Source organism: Triticum aestivum, chromosome 3B (genome assembly GCF_018294505.1).
Source record: "Triticum aestivum cultivar Chinese Spring chromosome 3B, IWGSC CS RefSeq v2.1, whole genome shotgun sequence".
NCBI classification, from domain to species: Eukaryota; Viridiplantae; Streptophyta; class Magnoliopsida; order Poales; family Poaceae; genus Triticum; species Triticum aestivum.
Window position 1 is genome coordinate 600078058 of NC_057801.1, and position 13700 is coordinate 600091757.

General features: G+C 41.2%; 1 protein-coding gene across 1 annotated transcript; it reads right to left on the reverse strand.

The window, feature by feature from the left end:
- Window positions 1–7130: 7130 nt before the first annotated feature.
- LOC123065840 (protein LURP-one-related 8) lies at window positions 7131–8046 on the reverse strand. The gene has a single exon (XM_044489046.1). It carries the CDS (start codon window positions 7951–7953, stop codon window positions 7342–7344), a length of 612 nt encoding a protein of 203 aa, XP_044344981.1. The 5' UTR covers window positions 7954–8046; the 3' UTR covers window positions 7131–7341.
- Window positions 8047–13700: the final 5654 nt, after the last annotated feature.

Here is a 13700-nt window from a genome sequence, read left to right on the forward strand (position 1 = left end):
TGAAATTTTTAGGGGTTGTAGTCACATTCTTTATGAACATTCACATTTATTTTCAGAATTTTTGAAACATTTTAAATTGATGTTTCGAAATTGGAGCATGGAGAGCACCTCATAGGTGGGTGCACCTGATATACCCCACGAGCAAACCCCTGTAAACTATGATTCATCTCTATCTCAATATACAGGCACGCAGACCTTCTGTGTGTTCCAAAAAAAATGATAACGGCGAGCCATGGATTTGATCAGCTTATGTACATGATTTACTATTGGATGCCAAATGAAGGAAAGTAATCACATGAATGTGCAACTAATGTTATTACGCTTATAGATCTAATTGGCAATGAGTTCATATCTAACAATTCTCTATTTTTATTTCGAATTTGTGAACATTTTCAAATTGATAAGCGTTTTAAAAATTTCTAAATATTTTTTGAAATCATGAACATTTTTTGAATTCATGAAAAGCTTCAAATATGTGAATATTTTTTGAATACATGGATTTTTTTTGAATTCGAGACCATTTTTTCAATACACAAACATTTTTGAAATTAATGAACCTATTTTGAATTCCTGGACATTTTTTGAATTCAAGATCCTTTTGGATTCATGATTTTTTTTAAATGTGAAACTTTTAATTCATACAAATATTTTAAATTTTGTGACATTAGTTTAAATTAGAAACCGACATGCATAAAGAAAAAAGGGTGTAAAAAGCTTTTTTGTTGTGTGTGTGTGGGGGGGGGGGGGGGATGCTGCCTCATGGGGGGACGTCTCGTTGAAGGGGTAACAGAGGAAAACAGAAATACTAGAAATAAAACGAAAAATAAACAGTGAAACACACGGCTTCTTACGCATTAAGAAAGGCCGCCCTACTTATACATCACAAACACTACGGTGGCTATCCCCACTTGCTGTGAACAGGTAGCACAGGGTTTGAATTCCATGGGCACGCGAATATTTGTTCAACATTTTTTAAATACGTGTTCAATTTTTTTTAAAATACTCGTTCAACAAGTGTGAATACTTATTGAACAATTTTTTAATAATCGTTCAATACTTTCAATACTTATTCAACTTTTTAAAATACTTGTTCAACATTTTTAAATATTTATTCAACATTTTTGAATACTTGTTCTATATTTTTCGATAATTATTCAACATTTTCAAATACTTTTTCAACTCTTTTCAAATACTCATTCAACATTTCCAAAAACTCATTCAATATTTTCAAATACTTATTAAATATTTTTCAAATACCCATTAAACATTTTTCAAATACTTGTCAACATTTTTCAAATATTGTTTAGAGAGTGTTTTTTGCAACATACATTATAATATTTTAAAGTATAAACAAAAATAATAAAGTAAAGCAAAAAACAAAACATAAAACATAAAAAATTGGCTATGGCTTCCTGGGCGCGTGGGCTGGCTCACCTTGCTCCCCCCTTCAGCGAGTATGGAAGTTAGACTTGGGAGTTCTTATTTGACGCATTGTGCGTCAAATAGCGAGCCGACGCATGCAGTGACGCCCGACTGGGCCGTCCCATGGTGTAGTGATCCCGTTTGTACAGCTGGGAATAGAACTACATACCTGTTGATCGCAAGAAGTGTATGCAAACCAGTCGACCTGACACACGTTAACGACGAAAGTGGAGTTCGTAACATTAAGCACAATAAAACGCAGAATCAGAGAGTTTTGTTTTTACCTTTTCCTGGAATTTTTTGAAAATGTTTAAAAATCTGACAATTGTTTGAACAACTGTTTGAAAATGTTCTCAAAATTCAAAAATTGCCCTAGTTACACAAAAAAGTTCAAAATTTTAGAAATTCAGAAAAACTACCGGATTTCAATTTTTTGTTCACATATTCAAAAAATGTTCGTGCTTCCAAATTTGTTCGGGATTTTTCAATATATGTTCTCAAGATTCAAAAAATGTTCATGCTTTAAAAAATTGTTCATGCTTCCAAATTTGTTCAGAATTTTTCAAAATTGTTCTTCATTTCAAAATTTCTTCTCAAAATTCAAAAAATGTTTGTATTACAAAAAATAGACAGCGCTTCCAAATTTGTTCGCAAGACTCAAAAATCATTCCTGATTTAAAAAATTATTCACAAATTCCAAAAAAATCATGCTTTCGGAAATTTTTTGGCAAATTCAAAATTTCTTTGTTTTCATAAAATTTGTTCAAAGATTCAAAAAATGTTCATGTTTCAAAATGAAGAACATGAACAATTTTCGGATCTATGAACAATTTTCGAGACAGGGAACATTTTTTGAAAAAGCAAATTTACCAACTTTTGTCAAATTGCGAATATTTTTTAAAAACGCAAATTAGATTGGAAACATGATTTTTTTTTTGAAGAATGGAACCAAGTTCCGAAACATGCACAAAATTTTGAAAATCCAAACACATTTTGAAATTCTGAATATTTATTAACAAATAAATACAAAATTTGGAATTCTTAACATTTTTTGAAAATATGAAAAGAATTCTGAACAATTGTTTTCTGAAAATATGAACAAATTTTGAAATCCTGAAGAAAATTTGGAAATTCTCTAAATTTTGAATTTATGTAAAATAGAAAAAGAAACAGAATAAAGGAAAACGGAACAAGGAAAAGAAAAAACATTTAAGAAAAAGAGAGAAAAAAGAGCAGCAAAAATTTTGAAAAAAAGAAAGAAAAATCTGGTTTAGGAACCTCCTAGACGGTTCCCAAAACCGGAAAAGACCGGCTGAAACCTCCTAGAAGGTTCCCAAAATTGGAAAAGACCGGCTAAAACCTCCTAGAAGGTTCCCAAAACCTGAAAGGCCGAACGTGTTAACGGGCCGGCCCAATTCTACGCTCGCTCGCGATCTCCTTTGCGATAGGTCGAAATTCTGACGCATAATGCGTCATATAGGGTTTTCCGTTTGACTTATTGAAGGCGAGGAATAGGCGCGCCCACAATGAGGCTTGCGTGTGACATGATGTGTTGGCTCATTGGGCCAAACAAAAAGATGCTACCTCTCCTTCAGATCCTTGTGCGCATGCGTAGTCTAGTGTGTGAGCAACGCGTCGTTGCTGCTCTTAGAGACTGGCTACATCCTATTTAGTGCCTTAAGCGCCAAATACAATGAATTCTCTTTATTTTTAAATATAAGTTTTTCTTACATATTCCAATATGGACTACTAATAGGGCAAAAATGAATGAATGTACATTCTAAAATATGTATACATACATCTATATGTAGTTTATATTGAAATATCTAAAAAAGACATATATTTAGAAACAAGGGGAGTATTTGGTAGCGGGAGAACAACCCCCCCCCCCCCCCTCCCCTCGCTTGCTAGTCCCAGTGGGCTGTTGGCCCGTTCCCGACACCCCCAACCAATTTTGGTAACCATCTCCAAGGTAGCCACCAGTTTTCTTATGTTTTTCTTTCTAGTTTTCGTTTCTTCTTTTTTCTTTCTCTTTCCTTCTTCTTTTTCGTTTCTCTTTCTGTTTTCTTTATTCCTTTTTCATGTTTCTTTTTTTATCTTTGTATTTAAAATTTAAAGAATGTTTTAAAAAATGCAAAGAAATTTTCATATTATTTCATCAGAATTTGGGACTTTTTTGAAAAATTGATGATTTTTTTGCAAATTTGATGAATTTGTTTAAAATTCGTGAACTTTTTTCAAGTTTGGTGAACTTTTTTTCAAAATGGATGAACTTTTACAAATTCAACAACTTTTCAAAATCCATGAACTTCTTTCAAAATCGTGATTTTTTTAAAAAAATTGCCAAAAATTATGTAAGTTGCTGAACATTTTTTCAACTTGTGAACTTTTAGAAAGTCAACCTTCAGCAATCAGAGTCTTGGGTCAATGGGTCAAGGCGCATGAGTCATCTGATTTAAAAAAATGAACAGACAACAACGATGAGCGGAGGAGTGTTGGAATTTTTTTTTGATTACCTTGCCTTTTGTCGGTTCTTTTTCAATATAACGGAAAGATTTCGAAAAACATGAATCTTACCCAAATCTCGATTGCCCGCATATTAGTGCGTTTTCCAGCAGTTAATTGCAGTGAGTGACACTAAGATTTTCTCATCAAGATGACAATGAAGACGAGTCATGGATGAATAATAGCCCTCTCTGCTGGCCTTCCCATATTAATATGTTGGCATGTTGGCTATCTCACCTACGGACGAAAGAATGGTCATGATTTTTTTTAAAGATACCTAAGAATTTTAAACTAGCAAAACTATTCAAATTAGTTTTAACATAGCAAATCATTGATTACTAACCCTGTCAACTATTTTATTTTAAATTTAAAAGTATATATAAATTTCAAACTTGCAAACCTACTAAGACTGTTCAAATAATTTTGATGGTCAAGGCAGTGTAGAGGAACCAGATGAACTACAATACTCGGAAGTGTCGATGAAAGAATGAGCAATGGTTCCGGACACAAAAAGCTAGCACATTTTCTTCGAGATAGAACAACTCGGGGTATCAAGCAAAACCAATTGTCTCAATAATACCATAGTAATCAGAGCATTCCTCAAAATGAGGATTTATAGGAAAAAAAGCCAAGTCACAGCTCTCAAGTTGTGGGCGAAATTAGAAAAATACCGAGCTTATGTGTGACCAGCAAATAAGTGACCCAAGACGACTGAGAAGTGTCAATAAAAAAATGTTTAGAAGTGCTGGAGCAAACAAACAAAGTTTCAAGTGATAATGAGGTCCATGCACTTTGGTGGGTGCCCAGTTTTACCCCCTTAAAAACGAACTTAGTTGTTGTAATACCCTTCTATCACCATTCCGTCCGGTCAAGTCATTTGGGTGGACATAGTACATGGAATTCAAACTGAAACCCAGTAAAAAAACAAAACTAACGAACCAAATTAACATGACTGGGGCGTGCCTGTGTGTGTGTTGGGGAAGGGGGGGGGGGGGGGGGGACGTACAACAAGAACAGAACAATAAAGGAAGGGAAAATGGTTTAAAAGAAGGATACTCATAACTGGCGAACGTTCGTCAGAGAGGGTGGCGATTGAGTGGCAGTTTTAGTTCCGATGAAATGGTGAGGGGTGACATTTTCTTCAGAAGACATGGTTGTTCCTTTTCGAAAAGGTATTTTTTTTGTTTAAAAACTATCATCGAACATGGCCAGCTTACCACCCCTCTCCCATCGAACGTTAGCTGGGTAACATTACCTCAAAAAAAAAAACACGCTGCACCTCACGGAAACTGAACTTTGACCGGGGGGGGGGGGGGGGGGGGAGGGGGTTCGAGAAACTTTCTATCTATTTATTTCCAATCATGGAAGTACAACGAACAGAAGAACAAAAATTATATCCAGATTCATAAACCACCTAGCGACGATTACTAACTTTGAAGTGAGCCGACGGCGAACCATCGTCATCGCCCCTCCCTCGCCCGAGCCAGGCACAATTTGTTGTAGTAGACAGTCGAAAAGTTACCTCGCTAAGACCCCATAGGACCAACGCACCAGAACAGCAACCGCCGCCGATGAAGAGAAGTTTAGATTGGAAGGATCCAACCTGAAGACACAAGAACAAAGACGAGTAAAGACCGGATCCGAGCGGATCCACCAAAGACAACCACCGACCGAATCCTGCAAGATCCGACGGAGACACACCTCCACACACATCCTCCAGCGATGCTAGATGCACCACCGGGACGGGGGCTAGGCGGAGAAAACCTTATTCCATCATCAAGAAACCGCCGCCGTCTCGTCTTCTTGAGTATGACACAAACTCTAACAAAACTTGAAGAAGCACCTAAAAAAGAGCCTTCCCATCGACAAGGGACGGAATCCACCACGGACCCATGGCCTAAGGCCACAAGAAACGTGGCATATCGACGGTTCCACCGACGGAAGGCAGAAACCCTAACCACCTTTCCTTAACTGGACTTTGACGTTAAGTAGCTGTTGGGCCGAGTAGACGGTTGGTTGTCCATTCGGCGGAGGGGCGGGAGGCATGTGGACGATTGCTCGCTAAAGCCTGCAATAAGCGGCACAAACCAAGAATACTACTCCTTCCATAGTACTACATAAGATATTTTTGTGATATGTTCATACGGTTTCAGCCGTGCTTCATGCATAAAACCCTAACTGTCTTTCCTTAACTGAACTTTGACATTAAGCAGCTGCTAGGCCGAGTAGACGGTTGGCCGTCCATTCGGCGGAGGGGCGGGAGGCATGTGGATAATTGCTCGCTAAAGCCCGCAAAAAGCGGCACAAAGCAAGAATACTACTCCTTCCATAGTACTCCATAAGATATTTTTGTTCACTAATTTCTCTATTCATACGGTTTCAGCCGTGCTTCGTGAATAAACAGCGATTGTTGCCGAACCCGAACGTCAGGGTCGGTTATAGGAGTTTCCGCAAAAAAAGAAAAAAAAACGGTTATAGGAGAAGGACAGACCACTCACAGCACATGACTCACGGGCAAAAAATTCAGTGAGCCAGCCAGAGGCAAACACCTGCATCGTAAGAACACAAACAACACAAGAAACCAAGACGGATTGTCCTTCGCAAGTTCTGCACGGCGCAGATGGATAGCTTCCATTAATTCAGAGCCGATCGCACACGTATCATCCACAGCCCCCAGCTGGACTGACGCGCCAGGTACCCAAAAAGTGGCTTCCTCTCCTCTCGTTCCTAACTGAATTTCAGACCCTAGGTGTGCACGTCTCTTCCCTTCCCTTCTCTTCTCCAGGGCGGCAAATGGTCCCAGGATGAGGACGAGTCGCGGTCGATCCTGCCAGTCCACACCGCATGGAAACGCAGCCGGAAATGTTTCCAAAAATATGATTCCATGTTTCCACGGAGCACGGAAAGCGGAAGAGAAGACGAGAAAGGGTGTCCCTGTCTAGATCTCTCTGGCGATCTCGCCGACCCTTTCGCTCGAGAATCAAAGATGCCAGAAACTCGCAAGCCACGTAATGCGAATCGTGTGATCTCGGCGAAATACGCATGAAAAAGATCGAGATAGCGCTCTGTACAAGACAACAAGATGTTATCTCCAGACTCGGAAGCTGAGAGCCGTATACAAAAGAACTGTTTATAAAATTATTATTTCACTCTCTAGAAAGAATATGTACACAACGACAGACCAAAAAGACATCATTTGGCCATACTATAGTAGTACGTATATGCCATTGATTTGGAGGGCATCATCGAACAGATCGGCTTGCTCTCATGCCCACACACACAGATCGATCCATCGACTCTAACGGTCTCAATTCCAACCCCAAACTGAGTGCATGGGGCAAAAAAAGCTATAAGCTTGACTAAACTGAGACGTGCTCCGATGATGAACAAACAAATTATAATTAACTATATAATCTATGTGGACCAGCTCCTGAGGAGCGACGGCCTGGCGAACATCTGCTCGAGCGCCACCACAACGGCCATGGCCAGCGACACGTCGACTCCAGGCTGCACCGCCAGGCGGAAAACGTCCGTGCCGACCACCTCCTTGGGCCTGATCTCCACCACCGCGCGCCTCTCGCCGTCGTACACTACGCAGCTCCGACGCGCGTACGACCCCTCCACCTCGTAAGATGGCCCGGCGCCGGCGCACGCCGTGACGTGCGCCATCGTCTTGCCGCGGCCGCTCCGCCTGACGGCGTACACGGGCCGCCGTGTCTCCTCGCCGGCGAACACCAGCCACTGCTCGCCCTGCAGGCTGAACCGCTTACGGCGGACGGTGAAGGAGGGGCGGCCGGCCGCGTCCATGAGGACGACTTCGTCGCCGGTCTCGGAGGCGTAGCTGTCGACGCGGTAGGCAAGGTTGCCCTTGGCGTCGAACACCGTGAAGCCCTTGCAGTCGAATAGCAGCGACTTGCGCCACACCGTCAGCGTCGTCGGCCCCTCCACCGCGGAGCTGGCCGGCGCGCACGGCACGTCGCCGACGGCGCCCGGGGCGGGCACCATGTTGGGGTGAACCCTCGCCATGTAGAGTATCGATTAGGGCTCAAGGAGCTGAGAGCGCCAGAGCGGGCAGGCGGTAGCTGAGTAGTCTGAGATAATTGAGCTTGGTCGCCCTGTTGGTTGGCACTGAGGGTCGAGTCCGTGGTAGGCGGTAGTTATATACAGGTCTCGCTCGCTCTATGATGGACCGGCCGGAGAAACTGTCCACCCGCGGAAAAGGCAAAGGCATGTTGCTCTGACGTGCGTGGGGACGCAAGTGACATGGGCTGCTGCTTAACGACCTCTTCCTCAATTAATAACAAATCTTATCATCGATTGTTTGCTAGTAGTACTATAAAAAGCAATAACAAACTCGGCCGCTGATGATGCAAAGACCGAAGTTACCCTCAAGAACTTAGAATGCTGCTGCATAATAAATTAGGAGGAATTTTCTGCCAGTAGACGAGACTAGTATAGAATGGAGGTGAGATCAAAAAGCTTTTCTTCCCTTAAAAAGGGAAGGCTAACTTCTGCTTCGGTACAATCCTCTTAAGCACATCAACGGAGGACAACGTGAATCAAGCTTATGACCTATTTGTTTAGAGAGAACCACACTAACCAATTAGGACATCTTAACACATGTCAATTTAGTTTTTTTCTTTCTTTCTTTGTTCTTCAATCCCGGGAAGCCCCTGGTTTTGCTGGGCTGGCCCATTTGTCAAACTGGTCTTTTCCCACGTATTTCATTTTTTCTGTTTGTTTTTGTTTCTTTTCATTTTTCTAGTTTTCAAAAAAAATGTTTTTAAAAATTTCAAAAAAAGTGTTGTTTTTTCAAAATTTGCTCATAAAATACAAATATTCACATTTTCAAAAAAAAAATCTACAGAAATTTTAAGAAAAATGTTGTGTTTTTCAAAGTTTCTTAGAATGTCAAAACACAAACAACTTTGAAAGACACGGACATTTTTCTTAAATTTCTGTACAATTTTTCAAAATGCAAATATTCGTATTTTTTAGATAATTCAAAGGGTGATTCTTTTTGAAAATTTCAACAATTTTATAAAAACTGAGTATTTTTTAAAAACAAAAAATAACGAAAATATGAAAAAAAAAACAAAGGGTAAAAAGAAAAGGAAATAGTGAGAAGATGTTCTCAGATTCAGGAAAAAAGTTACAAATTTATAAAAATCGTAAATTAAAAAATGTTCACGGATTTAAAAAATGTTCATGAATTAAAAGATAATGATTTAATAAAAGTTCACCATTATCTAAAAGTTCACAAATTGAAAAACAGGAAAAGGAAACAAAAAAATAAAGAGAAAGGAAAATTAAAACAGTAGAAAACCGGCCAAACAAGGCGCTACCTTTTTTTATCGTGACGTGCACGAAGAAGCAAATGTGGTAGCAGTTAGCATATCAAGCGAGCTGTCCTAGACGGTTACCGACACATCATGCATATGAAAATGGGTACAATTTTATTACTCTTTATACGTTTAGTGAGGAGATTATACCAAAGCGGGGCTCTATCTTCCATCAACCAATCCAGATCAAGCTCGTTTGATCGTAGACATCCAGAGAAACAGCGCGACGTTTTGTGCACGTACGCGTGCCGCACCGGGCAGATTAAACTGGTCCATCATTGTAACTGTACCATTTTCTAGGTTATTATAATCTAGCCTGCTAGCGAGTAATACGCACGAAATGTCGACGCGTTACCCGTCCGATCTGGACACAAACTATTCACTAGTGGAGTAGTATATCCACGCACACGCACACGCACCGCACTATGAACGCAGAGCCCTAATCCGATACGCGGCAGGAGGCCAGGCTTCGGGTGGGCTAGCAATAGCACCCCAGCATGCAAGAAGCAGCGGCTAGCTCCCGTGCGTGTCAGATATCCATCCATCGAGTCATCTGCGTATGGCGGCGAAAACCAATTCCATGCCAATAACATTCCGTTCCATCGGCGCAAGCGCTAACGACACGGTGATTGCCCGGTTAATCAACGACGGAAGCAACGCAGGAGCATGATTAACGAAGCATCCGCGCGTGCTGCTGATGTTATCTTTCAGGATCAACTATTAACTTCCTCTGCTTAATTTAGCTACTAGTCACGATCGGGTGTACTACCGTGACGAGGTTGATAGCTAGCTAGTGGGCTGGCTGGTACCGTGCAGTTCTTCATTTGGCAGCATTCGAGGTGTCGTTGATCATTGAAGCTGAGGAAAAAAATGCAGAGCTTGTGGCTGGCTCGGAGCCATCTGTGAGCTACTGATTGGCCGCCTAGGTGTCAAAACTAGCTAGACTATTTTAGATGACTAAAACTACTAGGGGCACCTGTACGTACGTGTGAATAATTTAACCAGTTGTTGGATATTTGTCATTTGGGTAAGTACTGTATTGTCGGAAGCCAGCTGACGTACGCAGAACATGTTGGATGCAACTGGTGGAGTTTTCCTTTCTTTGAGAGAGAGACAGGTGGAGTTGAGGAGTTGGCTCTACGGTTCCATTTGAGTATATAGTTTAACCAGTCATTAGATTATTGTCACTATAGCATCTACATGGTGCTCCCTCCTCTATTTATTTTTTCCTTCGCACAGTAGGTTGTCTTTAAATCATATATTTTTTATGGGAAAAACTTCTGATCTATGCATCATCTATCATGGCAGTACAAGAAACATCATAGTTTGACCATGTTTATGAAAAATAGCATCACCCACCATACCTATCATTAGATCAATCATGTAGTATATTTTTCATATTGTATTTATTTGATATTGTAGGCGTTGACATTTTTTAATAAAAACTTCACAGAAGTTGAATTAAGACATAATTAACATGTGGAGCAAAAGTAAGCAGAGGGAGTAACATAGACACAACATGCTGGGTGCTACACATGGAGTAGAGGGAATATGCTCATGTCAATCGAGAAGTAGTATTTGTTTACCGGATTAGAAATTATATTATGTACATTTTGATTAAAATGATCACGTAGAGGACAAACAAGATAAGCATGATTTTAATTTCCAACCAACTAATACACTATCCTCCCCTACACGTGGCATACAATATATATACAATCTGGACAATACGGTTGTTATCCATCATCTTTGTAAGTAATGTCAAATTGTCTAAGAACATCCAGATGGTCAAGATATACAAATGTCAACTAAGGAGAACAATAATTCAATCATGTAGCAAATTAATGTACCACATACGACATTTTAAAAAGAAGGTACTACGTATGACACGCTCAACGTTTGTTCTAGAATGTTTCAAGACAGGTACCTGAAGTTGCAATAATATTGTTCTATGTAAACATTTAAGTCCACATACGGGATAGTCAAAGTAAAAAAAATGCACTTGCGACATGCTAAATAGTTAAAACGTATTTAAGACGAGCCATAAAAACTTACAACATAAAACAACAATTATTTCATCTTAAAAATAGTATTTGATTAGTTCAGATCTTTATTTGTCTATGTTCATATTATATGCTATTTTTCTCATCAAGACCGGATAAGATTATCTGAGCCTACATTAATAATGGTTCCAATGTTTTAGTGATTATATTTCTAGGATCTATAGGTGAGGAGATTAACAATATGTAGCTTTGAATTGTGTAAGGAAGAGGCAGCTATGGCAGGGGCTAGTAAGTCTCACAATATTCCTCCTTAATATAGCTTTGCTGCTAGTCCTTAGAGTGATTTTCGCTATTTGATATCCTACTCGAGTTGAAGCCCCGCATCTTTGCTTGACGCTTTCATGTCGACAAAAAACGCTTCATTGAAGCTCCACGAGCATGTGAGTCAGCACCTGGTAACAATTGCTTTGTTAAAAAAAATAAAACATAACATAACTAATATTTTGTTCGAAAAGTGAAATATGATGTTGTGTTTTGATTTATAAGAAAATTGAACTAATATAAAGAAGCCAAGTGTTCAATTATTAATTATCTACTCTATTTTTATAGCTCATCACTTGTGACACAATTTATGAAATAAAATATAGTGGCCACATTAACGCAACAATGAAAACAGTTAACTCAAGCCACACATATTTCTATGATATGAGTACAAAGTACAATAAAACAGGCCAGAAAAATTAAAGTAAATTGATTTGGCAGAAGAGCGTACAAACTACACCAATATAAACACAAATGTGTCACTGCAAATAAAACAAAAAAAGTGAAACAAGAAGAAAAACATTAAATTAAACTTTTGGGGAGAACATTTAATTTTCAGTCTCTCAAATTGTGGTTCAGGTTCAAGTTTAAATCTGTTCCATTCCAAACCGATGTTGTAACTCTACGCTTATATGTTACTCCTATTAGATTTTTGAAAACTTTTAGTTCATTTCTTTTCTACCTCGAGTGGACAAAATACAACAGAAAATCGGGTTGCATTTGATACATCGATGCATGAGACACGTTCTCAAGCTTCTAGCGGGTTTGGTTTGTTATCTCTCGATGGTAGTGAACCCTGGTTATGCCGCGTTCCCTCCCCTCTGCCTCCCATCCCCTTTAGATCCCGTCCGCCTCCCCTCCCTTTCCCTTCGCCTCATCTTCCCTCTGCCTCCCCTCCCGCCGTTGCCGGATCCTGGCTGGGCAAAGCCCGTGCAGGGGGATGATGGCGGTGGCGGGGCGTCCCTCCGTGCAGCTTAGAGGCGTGGCTGTGACGGTGGATCTTGAGCGGGCGCCTCGGGACGACGTGTGTTGTCATGACGCCGGTCATGCAGCGATGTGACCTCTTCTACCTTTGGTTGTCTTCATCGTCGGTGGGTGTTGCCTCGCGGTGGCTTCTCGGTGGCGGATCAAGTGGAGGAAGAGATGGTGGTCTAGCTGTTGAAGTGGGTGAGGATGCCACCATCGGTGGCGGCGCCCGTGCGTGTCATTTTCCTCGTTGGAGGCGATGGTGGAGGCGTCCCTCGCTCTAGTGTTTCCGGGGAAAACTCAGATCTAGATGAGGTTACCATTGACGACGACTCCCGTGGGCATCGTAGCCCTCGTTGGAGGCGTTGAGGGACCTCATGCATCGGATGATGGCGACGACGACGTGGGGGAATCATCTTTGGAGACATTCATCGGCTGGACGGACATGTGAACGGCTTGGTGGTTGGGTGTCGGTAGGTGGTGGAGCGGTGCTTTATCCTACACATCAATGGCGGTGGATCTTGGCGGCATGGTGTAGTGGAGACTCGGCGTCCGATGGGTGGTGATGGACTTGTGCAGGAGGACGACGACATTGTCTAGCATCGTGGCGGCGTTGATGGCAGAGGGGCCTGATGAGGTTATGTACCTAGGGTAGGGTCATGGACCTATCTAGGATACCATACCCAAGGACATCATCATACGAAGCTACCTTCCAGTCGACCAAGAGAAGTTCCACTCGACCAAGGGAGACTCCACTCTACCGGCTAGAAGACACTCGACCATGAAGACACACTCGACCATCAGAAGTTCAAGATCTATGCTGTATCCAAATGGTCTGTAATTAAGTAGTCTTAATGGTCATGATGTCACTTTATGTAGGGCGTTACCAGTAACACCCGACCTTAATGTACTTTAACCCCCCCCCTCTACGTGGGCTGGCTGGGGTCCTGGCGTCCTCTATATAAGCCACCCCCTCCACTGGTAGAAGGGTTCGCACCCCTGTAACTCATATACACAGAGATCAGTCGACCGCCTCTGGGCTCCGAGACGTAGGGCTGTTACTTCCTCCGAGAAGGGCCTGGACTCGCTAAACATCCGTGTGTACAACTACTCCATAGCTAGGACCTTGCCTTTCCATACT